Raw genomic sequence first — 18,446 nt, forward strand, 5'->3', positions numbered from 1 at the left:
AAAACAAGTGCCCCAGCACAGGATCCTGGGAAGGAATGAACCAGACCCACCTTCCAGGGACAGAGCCAGGCCCAGCTCACCCTCCAGGGCCTGAGGCAGACTCACCTTCCAGGGTTTCTCAGGGATGGGAGCATCCTCGATTTCCGCCTCGATCTCGCTGGCATGGACCCAGGTGTCGTAGCTGGGGAGGGTCAGGAGAGAGCAGCTCAGGCACCAGCAGCAGCAGGAATGGTTCTGCAGCAGCCCTGGCACGTGCAGCCCTCATTCCCACAGGGAACAACCCTGCTTTGTGCCACAGAACCAGGCACAGGGCACAGGGAGGGCCCCGGGGCATCCAATGCACGTTAAAAGGTAAAAATCCTCTCAGTGAACCACTCCAGCTCCAAGTGCAAGTCTGGAGAGGTTCAGGGGGTAAAGGCAGCTCTGAGTCACCCAACCAAACCCTGCCATTAACTTAATCCACTTCTCTCTGTTCTTGTGATTTCAATGCAAGAGCTACTGGATTCCTGGAAGGGAGGAAGCTGCACCCTGCCCTAGAAACCTCTCGTTATTTATATTCACTCTTCCACATTATTCCCTCAAAAGTCTATTTATTAACAAACTGCAGTGAGGAACAGCAAAAGCCACAGTCCTTTGTAGCCAACACCAGGTGCTGAGGACCAGGAAGGAGTCAGGTGCAAGGAAAGATGTGCACACAGCATTCCTGGCTTTACACTGTTTTGTGTGTATCTGGTTTAAAAACACCAATAAAGTCTTGACTACTGATAGAAATATAGAAATATTGAAAGGCTCTTCATCTGTATGAATAAAAAACTTCAGTGTGATTATGTTTGCTGTCCTCCATTGAAAGCCCCATGAGAGACAGATCCTAGGAATTTGGTGTGTGAACAGATTTCAGTGGCCTGAAAAAGTTAATTAAATAGCAGTCAATACTGGGTTATCAATGCTTTGATTGATCTTCCATAGCCTGGGCTCAGAAACCAGTTATTGCAAATACAGTGAAGCTCCTACCAGCACATACATTGAATTTTAACATGTTCCAAGAGCACAGAGCAGGTTCCTCAAAGGATGCTTTAACAGTCACTTGCACCTGACTGAAGACAACCCTTGGAGTGAAATCTCTTTGTCAGAGCTCAGCCAGGTGACTGGAAGTTCTCCTTTTAAAATTTAAGGAGAGGCTCATTCCAGCTTTAAAATCAATTTCCAACCAGTTCCTTGTGGCTCTGCAGAAGAACTCCTCTTCCAGCCTCACCCACCTGCCAGTGCCACAAAGGGGTGTGGATATTGCACTTTTAAATCAATTGTTCCTTCTTTTCAAGCTTTGCACATTGGGATCAAGACTTTTCCATCAACAAACAGTTAAAACTCAGAGTTTGCTTCCCCCCAGCCATCTTTACCTGTCTGGGAAAAAGCCCCAATGCACCAGCACCTGCTTGTCCTTTTTCATCACAGGTCTCAACCACTCATCTGCAAAGGGAACAAGATCCAGGTCAGGTGTGGAGGGAGAAGCTCAAAAATTCACTTTGCACAGTGAGTCAGAGGGAAGTTACTGCAAACCCCTGTGCTAAAGGGGGTCTGGGAAGGGACCTTAAAGCTCATCCCAATCCCCTCTGCCATGGCAGGGACACCTCCCACTGTCCCAGGTGCTCCAAGCTCCAGCCTTGGGCACTGCCAGGGATCCAGGGGCACCCACAGCTGCTCTGGGCACCTGTGCCAGGGCCTGCCCACCCTCACAGGGAACAATTCCTAATTCCCAACACCCCATCCATCCCTGCAGCTCTCAAGTACCAAACCCTGCAACCCAAACCCTGAGCACAAAGCCCAGAGAAGCACCACAGGAGAAACCCCAAGGATGTGAACCTGCATCTCCAATCCCTGCTGGAATTTTGGGCTGTGAGACCTGGGGCTCAGAGCCTGAGACACACACAGGGCTGAGCCTGCTGCTGCCACAGGGACAGACACAAACCACCCCTGATCCCTGCAAACTGCAGGGAGCACTTCCATCTAGTGGCCAGCACAGGCCAGGGAATGTGGGGAAGGGATTTCTTTATGTCTGTGCAACTTGGGCTTTGAGGACAATGACCTCCCAGGTAATTAAATTTTATTTAAGATGAAAAGGGAAGAAATATTTTTTGCTCTTTGCAGAAAGAGGCAGCAGTGAAATTGCCTGGATTTGGACCTTGCACTTGGTGCAGGCAGAGTGAACTTTAACACAGCCAAGGCTCGTGGAGGAGCTCTCCTTGCCCCCCACACACAAGGGTTGTACCAGCACTCCCTACAGAATCCCTGGAGAGCCAGGAGCTCAGAGTCAGGGAATTGCTGAGGCTGGAAAAGCCCTCCAAGACCAGAGTGCAGCCATTTTCAGCACTGTCCCATGTCCCCAAGTGCCACACAGCTCTGAAATCCCTCCAGGGTTGGGAGGAACTCCCCCAATATGCAGCCTAAAGCTCCCCAGGCACATTATCCACAAAGCAGCCATGTCCCTCAGGAGCAGGCTGGGAACAGTCCTGGTGAACACTTCCACACTTCTCATGGCACTCATTACACGAGGATTCCCCTGAAAAGCTGAACCTCACCATCATCCACTGAGGTAGGACTTGGATACACGTGGTGGGTGGCCTTGGATTTCTCTTCAGTGACTGTTCCCTGTGGGAAACAGGAGAAACTGCATGAGAAACCCTCAGCACATCACCCCAAAGCACAGCTGGTGTTCAAAACTTACATCCCATCAACGTGGAAGGGATTGATTCAACAGCACAACGAGCTGCAGATCCCATCCCTGGATGGCAGCAGCAGGAACAGAACAGCATTGTGGGGTGGGATGTGGGACACTCTGCGATCAGGGGCTGAAGGGCAAGAGCTCCCACAGCTCAGGAAAGGACAGGGCAGCTCTGGAGGGAGCTGGGAAATAACAAAAATTGGAGTAGGGAGGACTTGGGACAGCAGGGAGCCACAGGCACTGGGCTGGGGTAGCAGGGAGATGACAGCAAGAGGTTAAAAAGGAAAATAACCAAGATGTGAGGAAGCAAAGCTGGTGACAAGATGAGCATTCAGAGGCAGAGCAAACGAAAGCCCAAAAAGTAGAATTAGAGACAATTTCTGTTTTCATCTCCTCACATCCCTGTAGAGACAAAGCTGCTTTAAAAATCCCTTAAATCACTCATGGGATACAGCATGGAGCTCACTACAGACTTCCTTTATGAAAGGAAAATTGACTCATTCACTCTAATTTAAGCAATAACACCCATCCTGAATCAGCCAAATAATTAAGAGCAACTTGTGAAAATGTGCCCAACCGAGGCTGAGACAATGGTTCATAATCACAACACAGGAAATACATTAAATCTGGAAAAGAAACTCTCTGGCTACAGCTGTGACTTGTCCTGACTCAAAAGCCACCAGAGCATGCAGAGGTCACGTTCCAGGGTATGTCTCTGCAGACAAGTGAGAGACTGTTTATGTTTTTAAGGATGAAGCCATTAATCTTGCCCAAGTCATCCTGGAATTACGAGGGAAGGTCCCCTGAGGCTGCCTGGGCTCTGCCCAGCACCACCAATCAGAGAGTGAAATAAAGCAAAGACAAATAACCATTTCAGAGAGAAGCTTCCTTCTGCTGTCCCACACATCTGGAACAGCTGCCTCACTCCCTGCTTCAGGCCCAGTTTGGACAAACCTGTGCTGAGCAATAAACCAGCTGGGGCTGCCCCAGCTCACCCAGAGCAGCTGGCAGCAGGTCCAGGTGTGCTTTTAGAGCACAGCCAGGGCTCAGCCTCCATGGCAGGGTAAAAACCATTGCCCCACTCCCCAAGGGAGCTGTGCTGCTGCTGCTGTGTGCTCAGGCAGGGCTGGGCACAGCTGTGCTCTGTGACACTCACCTGGTGACGCTTGACAATGTCCTTCAGCTTGTTGGCCAGCTTCAGCTCCATGTCAGGAATGAGGTAGATGGTTGGTCTGCTCAGACAGTTGTTCTGGGAGAGAACAGCAAGTGGAACAAGGAATTAGGAGGTCTCTGTGGCAAAAATCAGAATACTCCAATAAAACCCCCAGTGTTAGAACTCCAGTGGAACCCAGAGCAGGGGGTGACTCAGGTCAGTGATCCCAGCTCCAGGACCTTGGGACAGGGACATTCCCTTCCCACAGCTCCCCAGCAAAGCCCTGCCCAGGTTTTTATCATGCACTGAAACCGCTGTACGTGGGCAAGGGTTTTTTGTAATAAAAATATTGTTGTTTTTTTTGCTATTCTTCCTGTTTTCATTGCTAATGGACACCTAAAAGTTATGTTTTTACTACATCATACACTGAACTTGGCTTCAGAGTTTGAAAAAAAAAATCACACATTATTGCCATGCAGCAGTTAAAAAAACTAAACTTCAAATGAGACTCCACAGAGCTGCTTAATGGGTACAGATAACTTGTTTGATAAAGTGAGAATAAAATGGATCCTAATCTCAAAAAGGCCAGTTCAGATCAAACTGAAGTCAGCCCTGGAATGGGCACAGGAGCAGTTACTGGGCCCCAGGGGTGCCACCTCCACAGGGACATGAGGACACCTGGGATGTTTGCTCTTTGCTTACAGCAGGTTTTCCTCACATAAATAAATAAAATCCTATGCGTATCCACTGAGGGCAAATGGAAATATTCTGCATTTTTCAAGTGAAAATGTGGAATTGTGACTGAGCTGGGTGGGAGAGGGAGGGGAGGGTCCCCCATTGCTGCAGAGGGCCAGGGTGAAGTCCTGCCCTGAGTGCCCAGGGAGTGGTTCCTGCCCTGGGCTGGGTCTCTCCTTGCCTGCACCAGTGTTTTCTCAATGGTCATGAACATCTCCACGTTCCGGTCCATCCGCGAGGGATTCTGCAGGTCAAACCTCCTCCTGTCGAGGGAAATGATTCACAAATATTAACTGCACACCCCCAGCTGCCAGCAGTCCAGAACCTTCCCTGCTCCACACAAACTCTGGATCGTGGCAGGGGTGCCAGGACACAGCCACAACTATTTCTGCTGCGCTTGGCACCCTCAGCAGCAAGAAAACCACCATGAACCACATCGAGAAATGCAGCTGATTTGTGAGATGTGCAGGGAGAAAAAGGAAGGTTACAGTGTCCACCAGACCCTGCAGCAGGGCTGTGCATTCCACCACAGTCACAGGGGGTAACTGAACACACAACCACCAGGGATTTCAGCATCAGATGAGAGAATTCATGGATGAGCCCTCATGGTTCTCTTACTTATGGCTGCCCCATCCAGCAGTCCTGCAGTCCAGAGAAGCAGCAATTCCTGTGCCTGGTGTGAGAACAAACCACCCCCCAGGGTACAGGCAGCTAATAACCCATGGCAGCATTGTATCACCACCTTTACTGGACCCTGGTGCTCTAATTTTGTTACTTCATGGACAAATCATCACAAATATTGCCATGCCAATGGAGATCTGTCCATCAGAAATGGGGGAGGACACAACACCTGAAAAATCCTCCCGAGAAGCAGCAGGGGAGCCCCCAGATTCCCTGTGCTGTGCTCTGAACACATCTGGAACTCACAGATGGGCCAACCCAAAGGAGGGATTGGGGTGGTGACCCCAGAGCCTGAGGAGGGGCAGCCCCAGCCCCAAAACAGCCCCAGCAGCTGCAGGGAGTGCCACAGCTGGGGCTGAGCCCTCAGGATCCAGCCTGTCCCAGAGCTCCAGAGGTGCTGAGCCCTCAGGATCCAGCCTGTCCCAGAGCTCCAGAGGTGCTGAGCCCTCAGGATCCAGCCTGTCCCAGAGGTGCTGAGCCCTCAGGATCCAGCCTGTCCCAGAGCTCCAGAGGGGCTGAGCCCTCAGGATCCAGCCTGTCCCAAAGCTCCAGAGGTGCTGAGCCCTCAGGATCCAGCCTGTCCCAAGGCTCCAGAGGTGCTGAGCCCTCAGGATCCAGCCTGTCCCAGAGCTCCAGAGGGGCTGAGCCCTCAGGATCCAGCCTGTCCCAGAGCTCCAGAGGTGCTGAGCCCTCAGGATCCAGCCTGTCCCAGAGCTCCAGAGGGGCTGAGCCCTCAGGATCCAGCCTGTCCCAGAGCTCCAGCAGGTGCTGAGCCCTCAGGATCCAGCCTGTCCCAGAGGTGCTGAGCCCTCAGGATCCAGCCTGTCCCAGGGCTCCAGAGGTGCTGAGCCCTCAGGCTGTGTCCCCAGATGCAGAACAGGACCTGCAGCATGCCTGCACCTCCAGCTTTGGGAACAGGCTGCTGCTGGGGTCTGGGAAGGCTCCCTAGGGTGTGGGGGGCTGGCAGGTGTGAGACCCAAAGCCTTGCACACCCAGGGCAGTGGCAGCTGTGAATCCCAAAGCCTTGCACACCCAGGGCAGTGGCAGCTGTGAATCCCAAAGCTTTACACACCCAGGGCAGTGGCAGGGGTGAGACCCAAACCCAAGCCTTGCACACCCAGGGCAGTGGGAGGTGTGAATCCCAAGCCTTGCACACCCAGGGCAGTGGCAGGGGTGAGACCCAAACCTTGCACACCCAGGGCAGTGGCAGGTGTGTAACCCCAAGCCTTGCACACCCAGGGCAGCTGTGAATCCCAAACCCTTGCACACCCAGGGCAGCTGTGAATCCCAAAGCCTTGCACACCCAGGGCAGTGGCAGGTGTGAATCCCAAACCCTGCACACCCAGGGCAGCTGTGAATCCCAAAGCCTTGCACACCCAGGGCAGTGGCAGGTGTGGAGCCCCAAGCCTTGCACACCCAGGGCAGTGGAGGCTGGCACACCCTCCCCACGAGGCACTGAGGCTGCAGTCACCCCCCAGCTCACACCAGCCCTTCCCAGCCAAGGGCAGTTCCCCACAAACACAGCCCTGTCCCAGCACAGATCCCTCGTGCCAGCACACACAGGCTCAGAGAAGGCTCAGGAAAGCAAAGCTCAGCCCCAAAGCTTTCAGCCCCAAGCCCTGTGACCCCACTAAATCAAACATGACACCCACTGGGACCTCCAGGATCTCCTCCAGGGATTTCCAGGAGGGAGGAGCCCAGACAGGGGTTCTGTGGGAGCACCTGAGGTGCTGGGCAGCTCCACCAACACTCTGTCAGGGGGATGGTTTCTGTCCTAAAGAAATTATTCTTCACCTGAGGACATGGCAAACAAATCAAATGGAAGATCCTGGCACATTTATCGGAACCAGCCTTTTAGAGAGGAATTTATGACCTTGTTGTGTGCTTTGGAAGTTCACCCTGACTTGCAGAAGCAGGGCCAGATATCAAGACTGTCAGGTCACTGTTAATAAGGTATTTCACACTCTAATACAGAGGATTTTGAGTCAAGACTGAGCCTTTCTCCAGTATTCAGCCATGGCTTGTATCCAGAACACCCAGAATGGCTCTGTGGGAGACAGATGCCAAATAAACACCCACAGACCTTTTGGTACCTGTGGCACAAAGACACCAGGGCATGAGCAGAATGTTGCCATTTTTAGCCCTACACCTGCACTGTGCATCCATGGAATGCTGCATGCCCCAGACAGGCAGAGAAGGACATGGACAATGAGGAACAGCACTGTTTCAGCTGCCCATGTGGACAAAATGGCACTAACTGTTCCTGGGCTCAGCTCAGAGGCTGGGCCAGGGCTGTATGTCCAGCTCTCAGACATACCTATTGTGGCGAGGAAGGGGACTTCTCCTATAAGACAGATCAGTCACAAACAGGTTAAGCAGGAGCGACAACGCAGACCAAAACAAAAATCAAATCAAGCACAGGGCAGGCAAGCAGCACAGATCACTTGGCAGAGTCAGTGGGGGCACATTCCAGGCTCTGGGGCTGAGCTCAGGGTTAAGTGCAGGATTACTGCCCACATGCACACGCACCAGGCACTACCCACCTAATCCAGGGCAGCAGCAAGGCAGGGACAGGGGAGGAGGCAGCTCCAGAGCCCTGCTGGGCTGGCCAGCTGGCTGCAAACCACATTTGCTTATTGAAAATAAGGAATGCTCATTCCATTCAAATGGTCCTGAAGCTGGAACCATTTCATTCCTGTATCTTAAGGCAAAGAGGCAGCAGGACACTGCTGACAAACCACACTGCAGAGGTGCCTGTCCCAGGTGCTGGTGGGATTGGAATAAGAAAGCCCCTGAGGGTGGGTTATTCCTGATATATCCACCTCAGACAGAGCAGATATGAATAGAAATCATTCCTAAAAACAACCAATCATCCTCAAACAACTTTGTTTTGCCTTTTAAATGGCTCTTGTGTGTAAAAACAACCCAGTCAATTCCAGGAATGCTGCTAGATTGGAAACATCACATCCAAACTATTGAAATTTGTGGACAGGAACAATCTGTCCTTAATTTTGATTGCTTACATTTATTGGCTTTTCAGCCTAATTTTTGGGGTTTTTTTTTTGCCCAGTGTTCTCAAAAACAGTGATTTCAAGGCCAAAAATAGTGATTTCAATTGGGCACTGGGGCTGGGAGCAGCCTGGGACAGTGGAAGGGGTCCCTGCCATGGCAGGGGATGGAACTGGATGATTTTAGGGGCCCTTCCAGCCCAAACCACTCGAGGATTTTATGATCTTATGTTGCTGTTCCCTTGGGAAGAGGATTGTAACTTAAAAACACCCAGGTTAAACCACGCCTGGGATGTCACAGGGATATTTTCATGCCAGTACAAACAGCTCCAGGGGCAGTTTCTAAGTGCTGACACTCCCCATTTTTAGAGCAATGGAGATCTGAACATTTCCTAGGATCTGCAGTGCTTTATGCTTTCCCAGTCATAACTAAACCAAATAATCAATACAGCAACAAAGATTTATCTCTCACAGATGTGAGACTGATCCTGGTTCATTTTCTCACTCAGACAGAAAGGAAATAAAAAAAACAGCCTCAAACTTGTAATTAACTCCAACTACAGACCCAAAACCTTAAACTTGGCCAACTCCTCTTTAAATTTAGAAGTGTGGGGGTGTGTTTTAAAAAAGCTACCATCAGCAAAACAGGAAAAAGTTCCCTCTTCCCATCTCCACTGCCTTGCCTGCCCCAGTCTCCAGGAAGGATTAAACTTTAGGTAGTTTGCACAAGCAATTCATGTGCTTGGTTCCATGCAAAAGGTGTATAAATAAAATAAAATACAAATAAAAACTTACCAGCCCTGTTCATTCTTATATTTGTAAGCAGCACCAAGAATGTGACATAATGTACCTCCAGCTTTGAAATCCATGAAGCACTTTGCCTGGAACCCAGAAAACAAGGGAAAACAGTGACATTGACTTTTATGCAATTATTTTAAACAAATACAAGGGTTAGCTGAGTTTTAGACATAGAACATATCAAATGAAAAGTTAATTTTCAGATGAAACACTTCTGGAGTTTGAGGTTTTCCTTTCAGAATGTTTCCTGAAGATTAAATATATTTGGATTAAGCAGAATTCTTTGTGTTTGCAGGAATTTGATGTATCTGAAAGCTCCAAGCAGAGCTGTAAAAATCCAAAGCACTCTTTGAACACCCATTTCATAGTAAATTAAACCTCACAGTGTAGCTGTCAGGGAAGCAGCTCTTCATCTGTGTGAGAGCATCAAACCAGATCATGAGGAATGAGCACAGGAATGAGGCAGAGCTCAGCTATCCCACACTCCATCCATCCATCCATCCATCCATCCATCCATCCATCCCCAGGGAAAGCTGGGTGTCAGGAGCTGCACATCTGCCCTAAAACACCAAACCCAGCTCATTTCTGCCCTTCATTATTATTAAATATTATTATTATTATTACTACTACTACTGTGCTTCCCAGTAAATATAAAAAACCTGTACAAGGCACAAAGCAGAGTGTGGGGAGGTGCTCAAAGGCCAGGCTCTGGTTACCACCAGGGCTGAATGTTGGGAGTATGACAGACCCCAAAGAGCAGCAACTCCTGAGGATGCACTGAGGAGCCGAGTCCTGCTGGAAGAACTGAGATCCACGGGCTGTAAATGAACCTGAGCAAATCTGGCCAGATTAGAGCTTTGAAGCAGCGAGAACAAACACAGGAACAACATCTTTATGATGCCACTGCAATGTTTATTGCCCATTTTAAGATAAGACAAATTGATTTAAGGCTCAGGAGCACTCCAGTGGTTTATGCACTTGAGGAATGTGGGCAGGTTTATGGTTTGTGCTGCCACATCCAAATAAAGCTCTGCAAAGCTCCCCTTGTGCCTGAAGCTTCCCACTAGCACTGAGGCACCAGAGAGGTGGTGAGATCCCAATGGCACCTTGGGGTGCTCCTGGGTGCTCTCCAGAGCACCAGGAGAGCCACAAAATCCCAAAATGGTTTGGGATGGAGGGACCTTAAGGTTCAGCCATTATCCCCTGTGCTATCCCAGGGACACCTCCCACTGTCCCAGGGTGATCCAGTGTCCAGCCTGGCCTTGGCACTGCCAGGGATCCAGGGGCAGCCCCAGCTGCTCTGGGCATCTGTGCCAGGGCCTGCCCACCCTCAAAGGGAACAATTCCTTCTAAAATTCATCTGGGAATTGCTCTGGGCTTCATCCCACGAGTGAACACCCTTAAGTGAAGGAGTGTGCACGCCCCACCCTCATGGAGAGGTTACAGGGGCAGAACACCTGGGCACAGCAGCACAGAACACAGCAAGGACTGTCCTGGCACGTGCACCCACAGCCACAGGAGCTCTGCCAAGTTTCCAGGCCAACTTCAGCTTCCATGGGCTCCAGCCTCCTCACTGGCTGGAAACGGTCCCAGCTTTGTGCTCCCACCCCAAAGAGCCCCAGAGGCACAGCCCCGGTGCCAGCACACATCTGTGCCAAAGCTGAGCACACCCTGACAGGATCAGGGCACTGTCCTGGCCCACAGACCCCCCAAAGCACCCAGCTGGCACCAGGCTGGCACCCTGCCCTCCTCTGGGGCTCACACTGCCCAGGACAGGACCCCTGGGTGGCACCCTGCCCTCCTGCAGCTCTGTGCACCTCACACTGCCCAGGACAGACCCCTGGGCGAGGGCAGGGCTCCAGGCTGCCCTGGGGGAGCAGCACCCTCACAATGCCGATGTTGTTTGGGCTCCCTGGATCCCAGGGGACTGAGAGCCACCCCAGGCCAGCACTGCCTGCTGCTGCTGCAGAACGTGGCAAGGGCATTTCTCAGCCCTGGCAACCTCCCAAGTCTGGAGTTTAATCACCAAAACACCTCATGGCAGCTTGTTTGCCCTGGAAAGTGCATTTTACTCACTCGGTTTAGGATGCACCAGTCCAGATTTGACTTAAAACTGATGAACTACACTGAGTTTTAGCAGAAATGAACATGTTCCCACAGCATTCCAGAAACCATTTCAAATACAGAGAGAAGCTGTATTTCAGTGCAAATGAGCACTAAGGGGAGCTGTGCTACTCCAGCCCCTCCAGAGGGTGCACAGGAGCCTGGGCTGGGGCAGGGATGTCCCAGTGCCATGGACACGTCCCCAGAGCACTCACAGAGCTGTGGCAGCAGTGAGAGCCCCAGCAGAACAACACCATACTCACAGGAAGCTTTGTGAAGGCAGGATTGGTGACATGTTTTCCAAAGGCATCTTCCTGGAATTGCAGCAGCTGCACCACCAGCCCAGCCAAGGTTTTATTGGTAGGAGCATCTGCCTGAACGTACTGCAAGACAAGAAACACAGGTTGTGGGGACAGGAATGCTTCCTCCTGCACCTGCAGAGCAGAGATTTAGCGTTTTGGGATCCCTGGGAAGGGCTGCAGGGGGGTTTGCACAGGAGGAGCACCCAGCAGAACCATTTTCCAGCTTCAGGCTGAACACCCAGCACTCACCTGTGCCTGAGCTCCCAGCTGGCTCCAGACAAGGATTAACCACTCAGCCCCTCATAAAGGACCAGGCTCGTGCTGCCCACACACACACAGAGCCTCCTGCTCTAATCAACTCCCAGTTAATCCTCAGAGCAGCCCTTGGTGTAAATAGGATGTCCTGCACAGAGGGAAAGGCTGAGCCACACAAAGGCACTTGTGATGTTTTGGGACAATCTGAGCAGCTCCCAAGGTTCAATAAAATTACATTAACATTGTGAATGTAAAATCACAGCATGAAGCATTAAACCCCTCCCATAGTGCTGAGTTTTTGTCACCCCTGATATTCAGTATTCACTCACTGGATGTCACCTCCTTGCTGTGCCAGGTGACAGCCAAGAGGAGAACAAACATCACTTTTCCAGGCAGAACATGGAGCAATGTTCTACCCCATTCTCTCAGCTGGGTAACTCTCAGCTTTTCCTCTTCCCTCAAATCAGATTCTTCTAAAACCCCTTAAAAAATGAGTTTGAAACCCAGACCCTCAAAGTTTTAAAGCTGTGGTGCCAAACATCAGTCAAACCTCACTGAGCTTTGCAAAGCATCAGCTGCAAAGCCAAAGGCACCACAAAGCCACAGAGCGAATGGAAACAATTACAATGTCAGTGTCTGACCACCCTGAGATGTGAATTCCCCCAGCACTTTCTCAGGAGCAGGCACATAGCTGAGAAATTAAATCTTCCCAGCTCAAAGGACACAAATCCCCCTGAGGCTCCCCAGTGTCCTGTCCTGGTATAAATCCTGAACCAGGAACACGAGCCTGGAAGGAACTGAAGGCTAACATTTCAAAGCTGCATTTCAATCTGCCCTCTTCCCTCCCCCAGGAATTCATGTTTTAATCACACCAAAATCACAGAATATCCTGAGTTGGAAGGGATCCACAGAGATCACTGAGTCCAGCTCCGGGCTCTGCACAGGACTTTGGACAAGGGGGAACAGCTTCCCACTGCCAGGGGCAGGGCTGGACGGGATCTTGGGAAGGAATTCCTGCCTGGCAGGGTGGGCAGGCCCTAGAATAGAATTCCCAGAGCAGCTGTGGCTGCCCCTGGATCCCTGGCAGTGCCCAAGGCCAGGCTGGATGGGATGGGAGCAGCCTGGGACAGAGGGAGGTGTCCCTGCCATGGCAGGGCTGGCACTGGCTGATCCTTAAGGTCCCTTCCAACCCAAACCAGTCTGGGATTCTATGAACCTCCTTCAAAAAACAAATCCAGAAGAAGTGGCATCCTTGTACTGACTTATATATATTTTTTTTCAGATATTTTCCTTGAGAAGGAAAATTACAAGAGAATGCACCTTGCACAGCCTATTCTTAGACAGGTGAACTTTTCCAGGCAGTCATTCCTTTTCCTGCAGCTCCCATTTTTACCTCTTGCAGGAGGCACTGACAGCTGGAAGCTATAAAGGAAGACAACACCTTCTCATCCTGCCTTGCACTGCCACTATCCTGCAGATCCTTTTAATGAGGAGCCCATTACCTTGCCTGAGGTCCCCTGAACAATAAAGGGGAAAAACCCTTCAAAAAGAAGCCCAAGACTCCCCTCCATCATTTCTGCATCCTAATGAGCAGCACAAATGGGTTTTTAAGCAGTAAAACACAGCAGACAATTTCCCAATCAGTTCACAGGGGTTTGAGGGACCACAGAGGCATCAAGTCCAACAGATCTCCAGGTTCCCCCCTCATGTCCACAAAAAATGATCCTGCAGCAAATAAAGGTTTCTAAGCAGTGAATTCCAGAGGACAGGATGATGCCCTGTTCCATAAGAGGATTTTGCTCTCCTGCTGAAATGCCAAAGCCCCACGGACACAGCAGAGTTTTCCAACCTTTCCACAATAATTGGAAACACAAAGCCACCCCCTATCTTTAAGCAGAAAATGTGTGCTCAGGAAGCAGAGTGTGAGCAGCAGCAGAGGGAATCTCTGCGGCCAGAGCTGCACTGCAGCTGCCCTGGGAGCATTTGTCACCGATGGGGGACAGATCCAGGCTGGCTTTGATGTGGGCACTGACCTCAAACACCCCATCAGCTCTGCTGTGCACACACCTTCCCCACACAAAGGGCACTGCAGCCACACAGGAGCCACGGGAAACCCACACTGAAAGGCTTTCATCTGGTCAAACAAACCCCGGCTCCTTTCCAAAGGGGAGACAAACCCACCCCTGCTCCCTTCCAAAGGGGAGACAAATCCCTGCTCCCCTCCAAAGGGGAGACAAAGACAAACCCCTGTTCCTTCCCAAAGGGGAGACAAATCCCTGTTACCGTCCAAATGGGGACAAACCCCGGCTCCTTCCCAAAGGGGAGACAAACCCCTGCTCCTTCCCAAAGGGGAGACAAATCCCTGCTCCCTTCCAAAGGGGAGACAAACCTACCCCTGCTCCCTTCCAAAGGGGAGACAAATCCCTGTTCCCGTCCAAAGGGGAGACAAACCCCTGCTCCCCTCCAAAGGGGAGAGCACAGCAGAGCTGCACACAGACCCTCCTTGGATCCAACCCCAGGCAGGCCCAGGAGGCTCCTGCCAAGGACAGCAGGGACACAGACTCTGCCAGGGCAGCCCCTGGGGACAGCAGGGACACAGACTCTGCCAGGACAGCCCCTGGGGACAGCAGGTGGTGCCAGCCTGGCACGCTGATGGCACAACTGTCCCCAGCAGCTGCCAGTGCCAGCCCGTGCCCTGCTCTGGGATATTCCTGGCAGGGAGGAGGAGATGCCAGCTCTGCCTGGAGCTCTGCCCTGCAGACCCTCCCTGGGCAGCAGCCCCAGCTCAGGGATGGGCTCAGACCCCTCTCCCTGGGCCAAGGGGGGCCCAGCTGTGCCCCAGAGCTCCCCGTGCTGAGCCGTGCCCTGATCCCCTCTAACCAACATCCCACCTGCTCCTTACCAACCTCAGCACCCTCCTCCTGGCCCCCAAAAATCAACTGCTCCAGCCTTTTGTGTCAGAGGGGCAGAGCAGTCAGAGCCACCAGAGCTCCCAGGGCCAACAGATGGATATGGAGCTGGATATTGCCCTGGACATGAACAACACACCAGGAGGGCTCCTCAGGGAGCTCAGCTGCAAGGCCAAGGCCAGGGGCTGCATCCTTCATCAGGCAGCTGCTAAACCCCTCCCAAACTACCCTAGAAATAGGTCTTACAGACAATAAATAACTGCTTTGGGACACCTCATGCTAATGTGAGGGATGTGGCTTACTGAGAAAGGAACTGCCTAAACAATGCACAATGTTAGAGGTAAATGAGCATTAATATAACAAAAAGAGAACTGCCCAGTTTACCTCTGAACTCTGAATTTCTAAGTAAGTATGGTGACATCAAGGTGCCCATTACAGTCTACCCAAATTGCTCTGAACAAGGGATGGAGGGACAGGACACAGGGAATGGCTCCCACTGCCAGAGGGCAGGGCTGGATGGGAGATTGGGCAGGAATTGTTCCTGTGAGGGTGGGGAGCCCTGGTGCAGGGTGCCCAGAGCAGCTGGGGCTGCCCCTGCATCCCTGGATGTGTCATGGACAGGGCTGGGAGCAGCCTGGGACAGTGGGAGGTGTCTCTGCCATGGCAGGGGTGGAATAGGATGGGGGCTTTAAGGCCCCTTCCCACCCAAACCATTCCAGGATCCTGTGAGTTTGTTCTGTTACAGTCTGTCAGAAGCCCCAGGACCCCAAACCCATTTCCAGCTGCCAGGGAAGCAAGGCTCCAACATCCCCACTGCACCCACACTGCCTGGGAAGGAGCTGGGCACCTCCTGCATCCCCTGATGCTCAGAAACAACACAAACCAACTTCCAGACATCACACACGCACACAAACTGGGAGCGGGAGGGAGCCTGGAATAAATCAGCTCAGTACAATATCAATAATTTCATTTTCTGCCATTGTGTTTGCTGCCTCTCGGTGAGTTTTTCAAAGTGCACTGTGAGTCTTCCACACTACTACTGAGACTTCTTTCATTCATAGTTGTCCATTGGAGACACACAGAGCTCCCCAACAGCTGTTGTACTCTGGAGACACAGAAAACTCTTCCATACTAAAGTCTTGTCTAATCTAGAGACAAAATGAGCAGCTCTGTAAATGCAGTGCCCCAACTCTCCCTGTCCCTCGGGACCTCTGGATCCCAGCTGAGCTCGGTGCTGCTCTGGGATTCTCTCCAGCTGGTCCCCAGTGTCCCTGGAGCTGGACACACCAACTGCTGCTGACAGCTTCCCCACTGAGATGTACCCACATCTATTTTTAAGAGCATAAACTGGAGAAAGGCCAGTTAAAATCACCATGCACCTCTCTGGAAGGAGCCACACACCCACAGCGGGATGAAAACAGAACAAGATGAACCAGAGCCCATTTACAGCACATCCAAAAGGCAACCAGCCCTTCCCTCTGCAGTGTCAAGGCTGTACCTCTAAGCACTTGTATCAACTTTATTGTTTCCCTAAACCAAAACCACTTTTCATTTTTTAAAAGGATTGTTAGGATTGTCACAGCAAACATTCCAAAACTCACTCGCCCTGTAGAGTCTCCTTAGCCCAACTCTAATTACCTTCCAGAGCCACAAGAAATAAATATCTATTTTTACAACAATTCATAACATAATAAGATAATTTCTATAATATAATAATATCATTTCCATAATAAAATAATTTCTATAACATAATAATAGTAACAGTAATAATAGTAATAATTTTATAAGCAATTTGAAAGGAGGGTTTTTCCCCCTTGGCTCCCATTGCTGCACCACACTCCCCTGCCCAGCCTGGCAGGGTTCAGAGCCACACAAACACTTTCTGTGCTCAGCAGGGCACCTGGGCCCTGCTCAGAGCAGCGATTTCCTGGGATCCCGGGGGTGCTGGGCCCGGACAGGGAAAGGGAAAACCGCAGCTCCTGCAGGGCGTGGGACAGCCCCGCAACCGGAACGAGCCAAACTGCACAGATATTCCGTTCCATCGCCCTGTCAACACAAAGAGCCCGAGCTGCTGCTACAAAGCGCTCCCCACGCCCCGATCCGAGCTGGAAGGAGCTGGAAGGACTGGAAAAACAAAAACACAGCCGAGCCCCAGCTGCCTTCACCCCGCAGCGCCCGGCTCAGATTGCCAGGTCAGATTCCCGGTCTCAGATCCTCCGCCACACAAAGGGCCCAGCCAACAGCCGCTGCTGCTCCGCGGGTGACGGACACCGGGCCGGCCCCGGAACGGGGGCACGCGGAGATTGTGCAGCATCCCCGGTACCGCTCCGGGCCGAGCAAAGCCCCTCCAGCTCCGCTGCAGCGCCGGGCGGAGCCGCTGCAAAGTTACACGGGGCATTCCTCACGGTACCGAAATGAAGTTATAAAATCGGCACACGGGAAAAAACCAAACACATAAAGAAAGCGAGGCGGCCGAGGGGAGCGAAGCGTGCGGGGAGGAAGAGGAGCCCAAGGGCAGCAGCGGCGCTGCCGCGGGCGAGCGAGCTCGGGGCAACACGCGGGGCTGAACGCGGCTCCCGACGGCTCCGGGGGATTTTCCTCCTTTTCCCAGCGCTCCCGACACCGCCGGGGCGCGGCTGCAGCGAAACCCAGCGGGGCCGGGACCTGCCCGCACAGGAAAGTCACTGCCTGGGGCGGGCGGGCACCGGCCGGGCCCCCGCGGGCAGCGGGAACGGCCCGGGGACACCGGGGCTGCCCCAAACACGGCCCCGGGCAAGGAGGGAGCGGAAACGTCCCCGGGGCTGCCCCCGGCCCGGCCGCGCGCCCGCCGCAGCGCCGAGGCGGCGGGTCACAAAGAGCGGCGGAAACCTCCGGCCCCCCCGTCCCGTCCCCCGCCCGCCGCCCCCGCCGGGCCGCACCTTCTTGTAGTGCTTCCCCAGCCACACGCGGACCGAGTCGAGCTGGGACACGGTGTCGGGGCTCTCCCAGAACTTGCCGGCGGGGCCGCCGTCCTTGCGGCGCGCCGCGGCCAGCGCGGGGCCGGGCCCGCCCGCCGGAGCCGCCGCGGGGCCGCTCCCGGGGCCTCCGCCCGCCGCCAGCGCCGCCGCCGCCATTGTCCCCGCGCGCCCCGCGCCGCGCATGCGCCGCGCCCCGGCCCGCGCCCCGCCCACCCCGGGAGCGCGCCCGGGACCGGAACGAGCTCGGTGCTCAGAACGGGAACGCGCACGGGGACGCGATCGCGAATGTGCTCGGGGATGAGAACAGGAACACGAACGGGAACGTGAACGTGCTTGGGGATGTGATCGGGAAGGCCAGCGGGAACGCGCGCGGGAACGCGCACGCCGCTCATGTGAAGCCCCGCCCCTCGGTTGGCCTCGCCCCCGCTCCGGGGCGTCCCCGTCCAAGCCGCTCCAGCTGAGGGACCCCGGGGGCTCCAGACCCCGAACACACCGTCCGTGCCCTCGGTGCCGCCCGGTGTCGCTCCGAACACACCGTCCGTGCCCTCGGTGCCGCCCGGGGTCGCTCCGAACACACCGTCCGTGCCCTCGGTGCCGCCCGGGGTCGCTCCGAACACACCGTCCGTGCCCTCCGTACCGCGAACACACCGTCTGTGCCCTCAGTACCGCCCAGGACTGTTTGAACACACCGTCGGTGCCTTCAGTACCGCCCGGGATCGCTCCGGGTCCCAAATGCGCCGTCCGTCCTCTCGGTACCGCCCGGGATTGCTCCAAACACACCGTCCGTGCCCTCCGTACCGGCAAGGGAGCGCCCCGAACACACCGT

General features: G+C 53.4%; 1 protein-coding gene across 2 annotated transcripts in view; it reads right to left on the reverse strand.

The window, feature by feature from the left end:
• Positions 1 to 18,446, reverse strand: part of SMARCC1 (SWI/SNF related, matrix associated, actin dependent regulator of chromatin subfamily c member 1) — a 71,330-nt gene extending 52,884 nt beyond the window's left edge. The window contains exons 1-8 of one of the 2 annotated variants that reach the window (XM_064703720.1): positions 18,310 to 18,446; positions 11,461 to 11,580; positions 9,092 to 9,177; positions 4,789 to 4,870; positions 3,876 to 3,968; positions 2,577 to 2,646; positions 1,398 to 1,467; positions 106 to 181 (exon numbers count right to left, since the gene is read on the reverse strand). In XM_064703720.1, the coding sequence (XP_064559790.1) occupies positions 106 to 181; positions 1,398 to 1,467; positions 2,577 to 2,646; positions 3,876 to 3,968; positions 4,789 to 4,870; positions 9,092 to 9,165 (465 nt within the window). In that variant the 5' untranslated portion in view covers positions 9,166 to 9,177; positions 11,461 to 11,580; positions 18,310 to 18,446. Of the gene's footprint in view, positions 1 to 105; positions 182 to 1,397; positions 1,468 to 2,576; positions 2,647 to 3,875; positions 3,969 to 4,788; positions 4,871 to 9,091; positions 9,178 to 11,460; positions 11,581 to 17,581; positions 17,792 to 18,309 lie in introns of those variants that run through there. The other variant, XM_064703721.1, reaches the window with a different exon arrangement.

Source organism: Zonotrichia leucophrys, chromosome 2 (assembly GCF_028769735.1).
Source record: "Zonotrichia leucophrys gambelii isolate GWCS_2022_RI chromosome 2, RI_Zleu_2.0, whole genome shotgun sequence".
Taxonomy (NCBI): Eukaryota; Metazoa; Chordata; class Aves; order Passeriformes; family Passerellidae; genus Zonotrichia; species Zonotrichia leucophrys.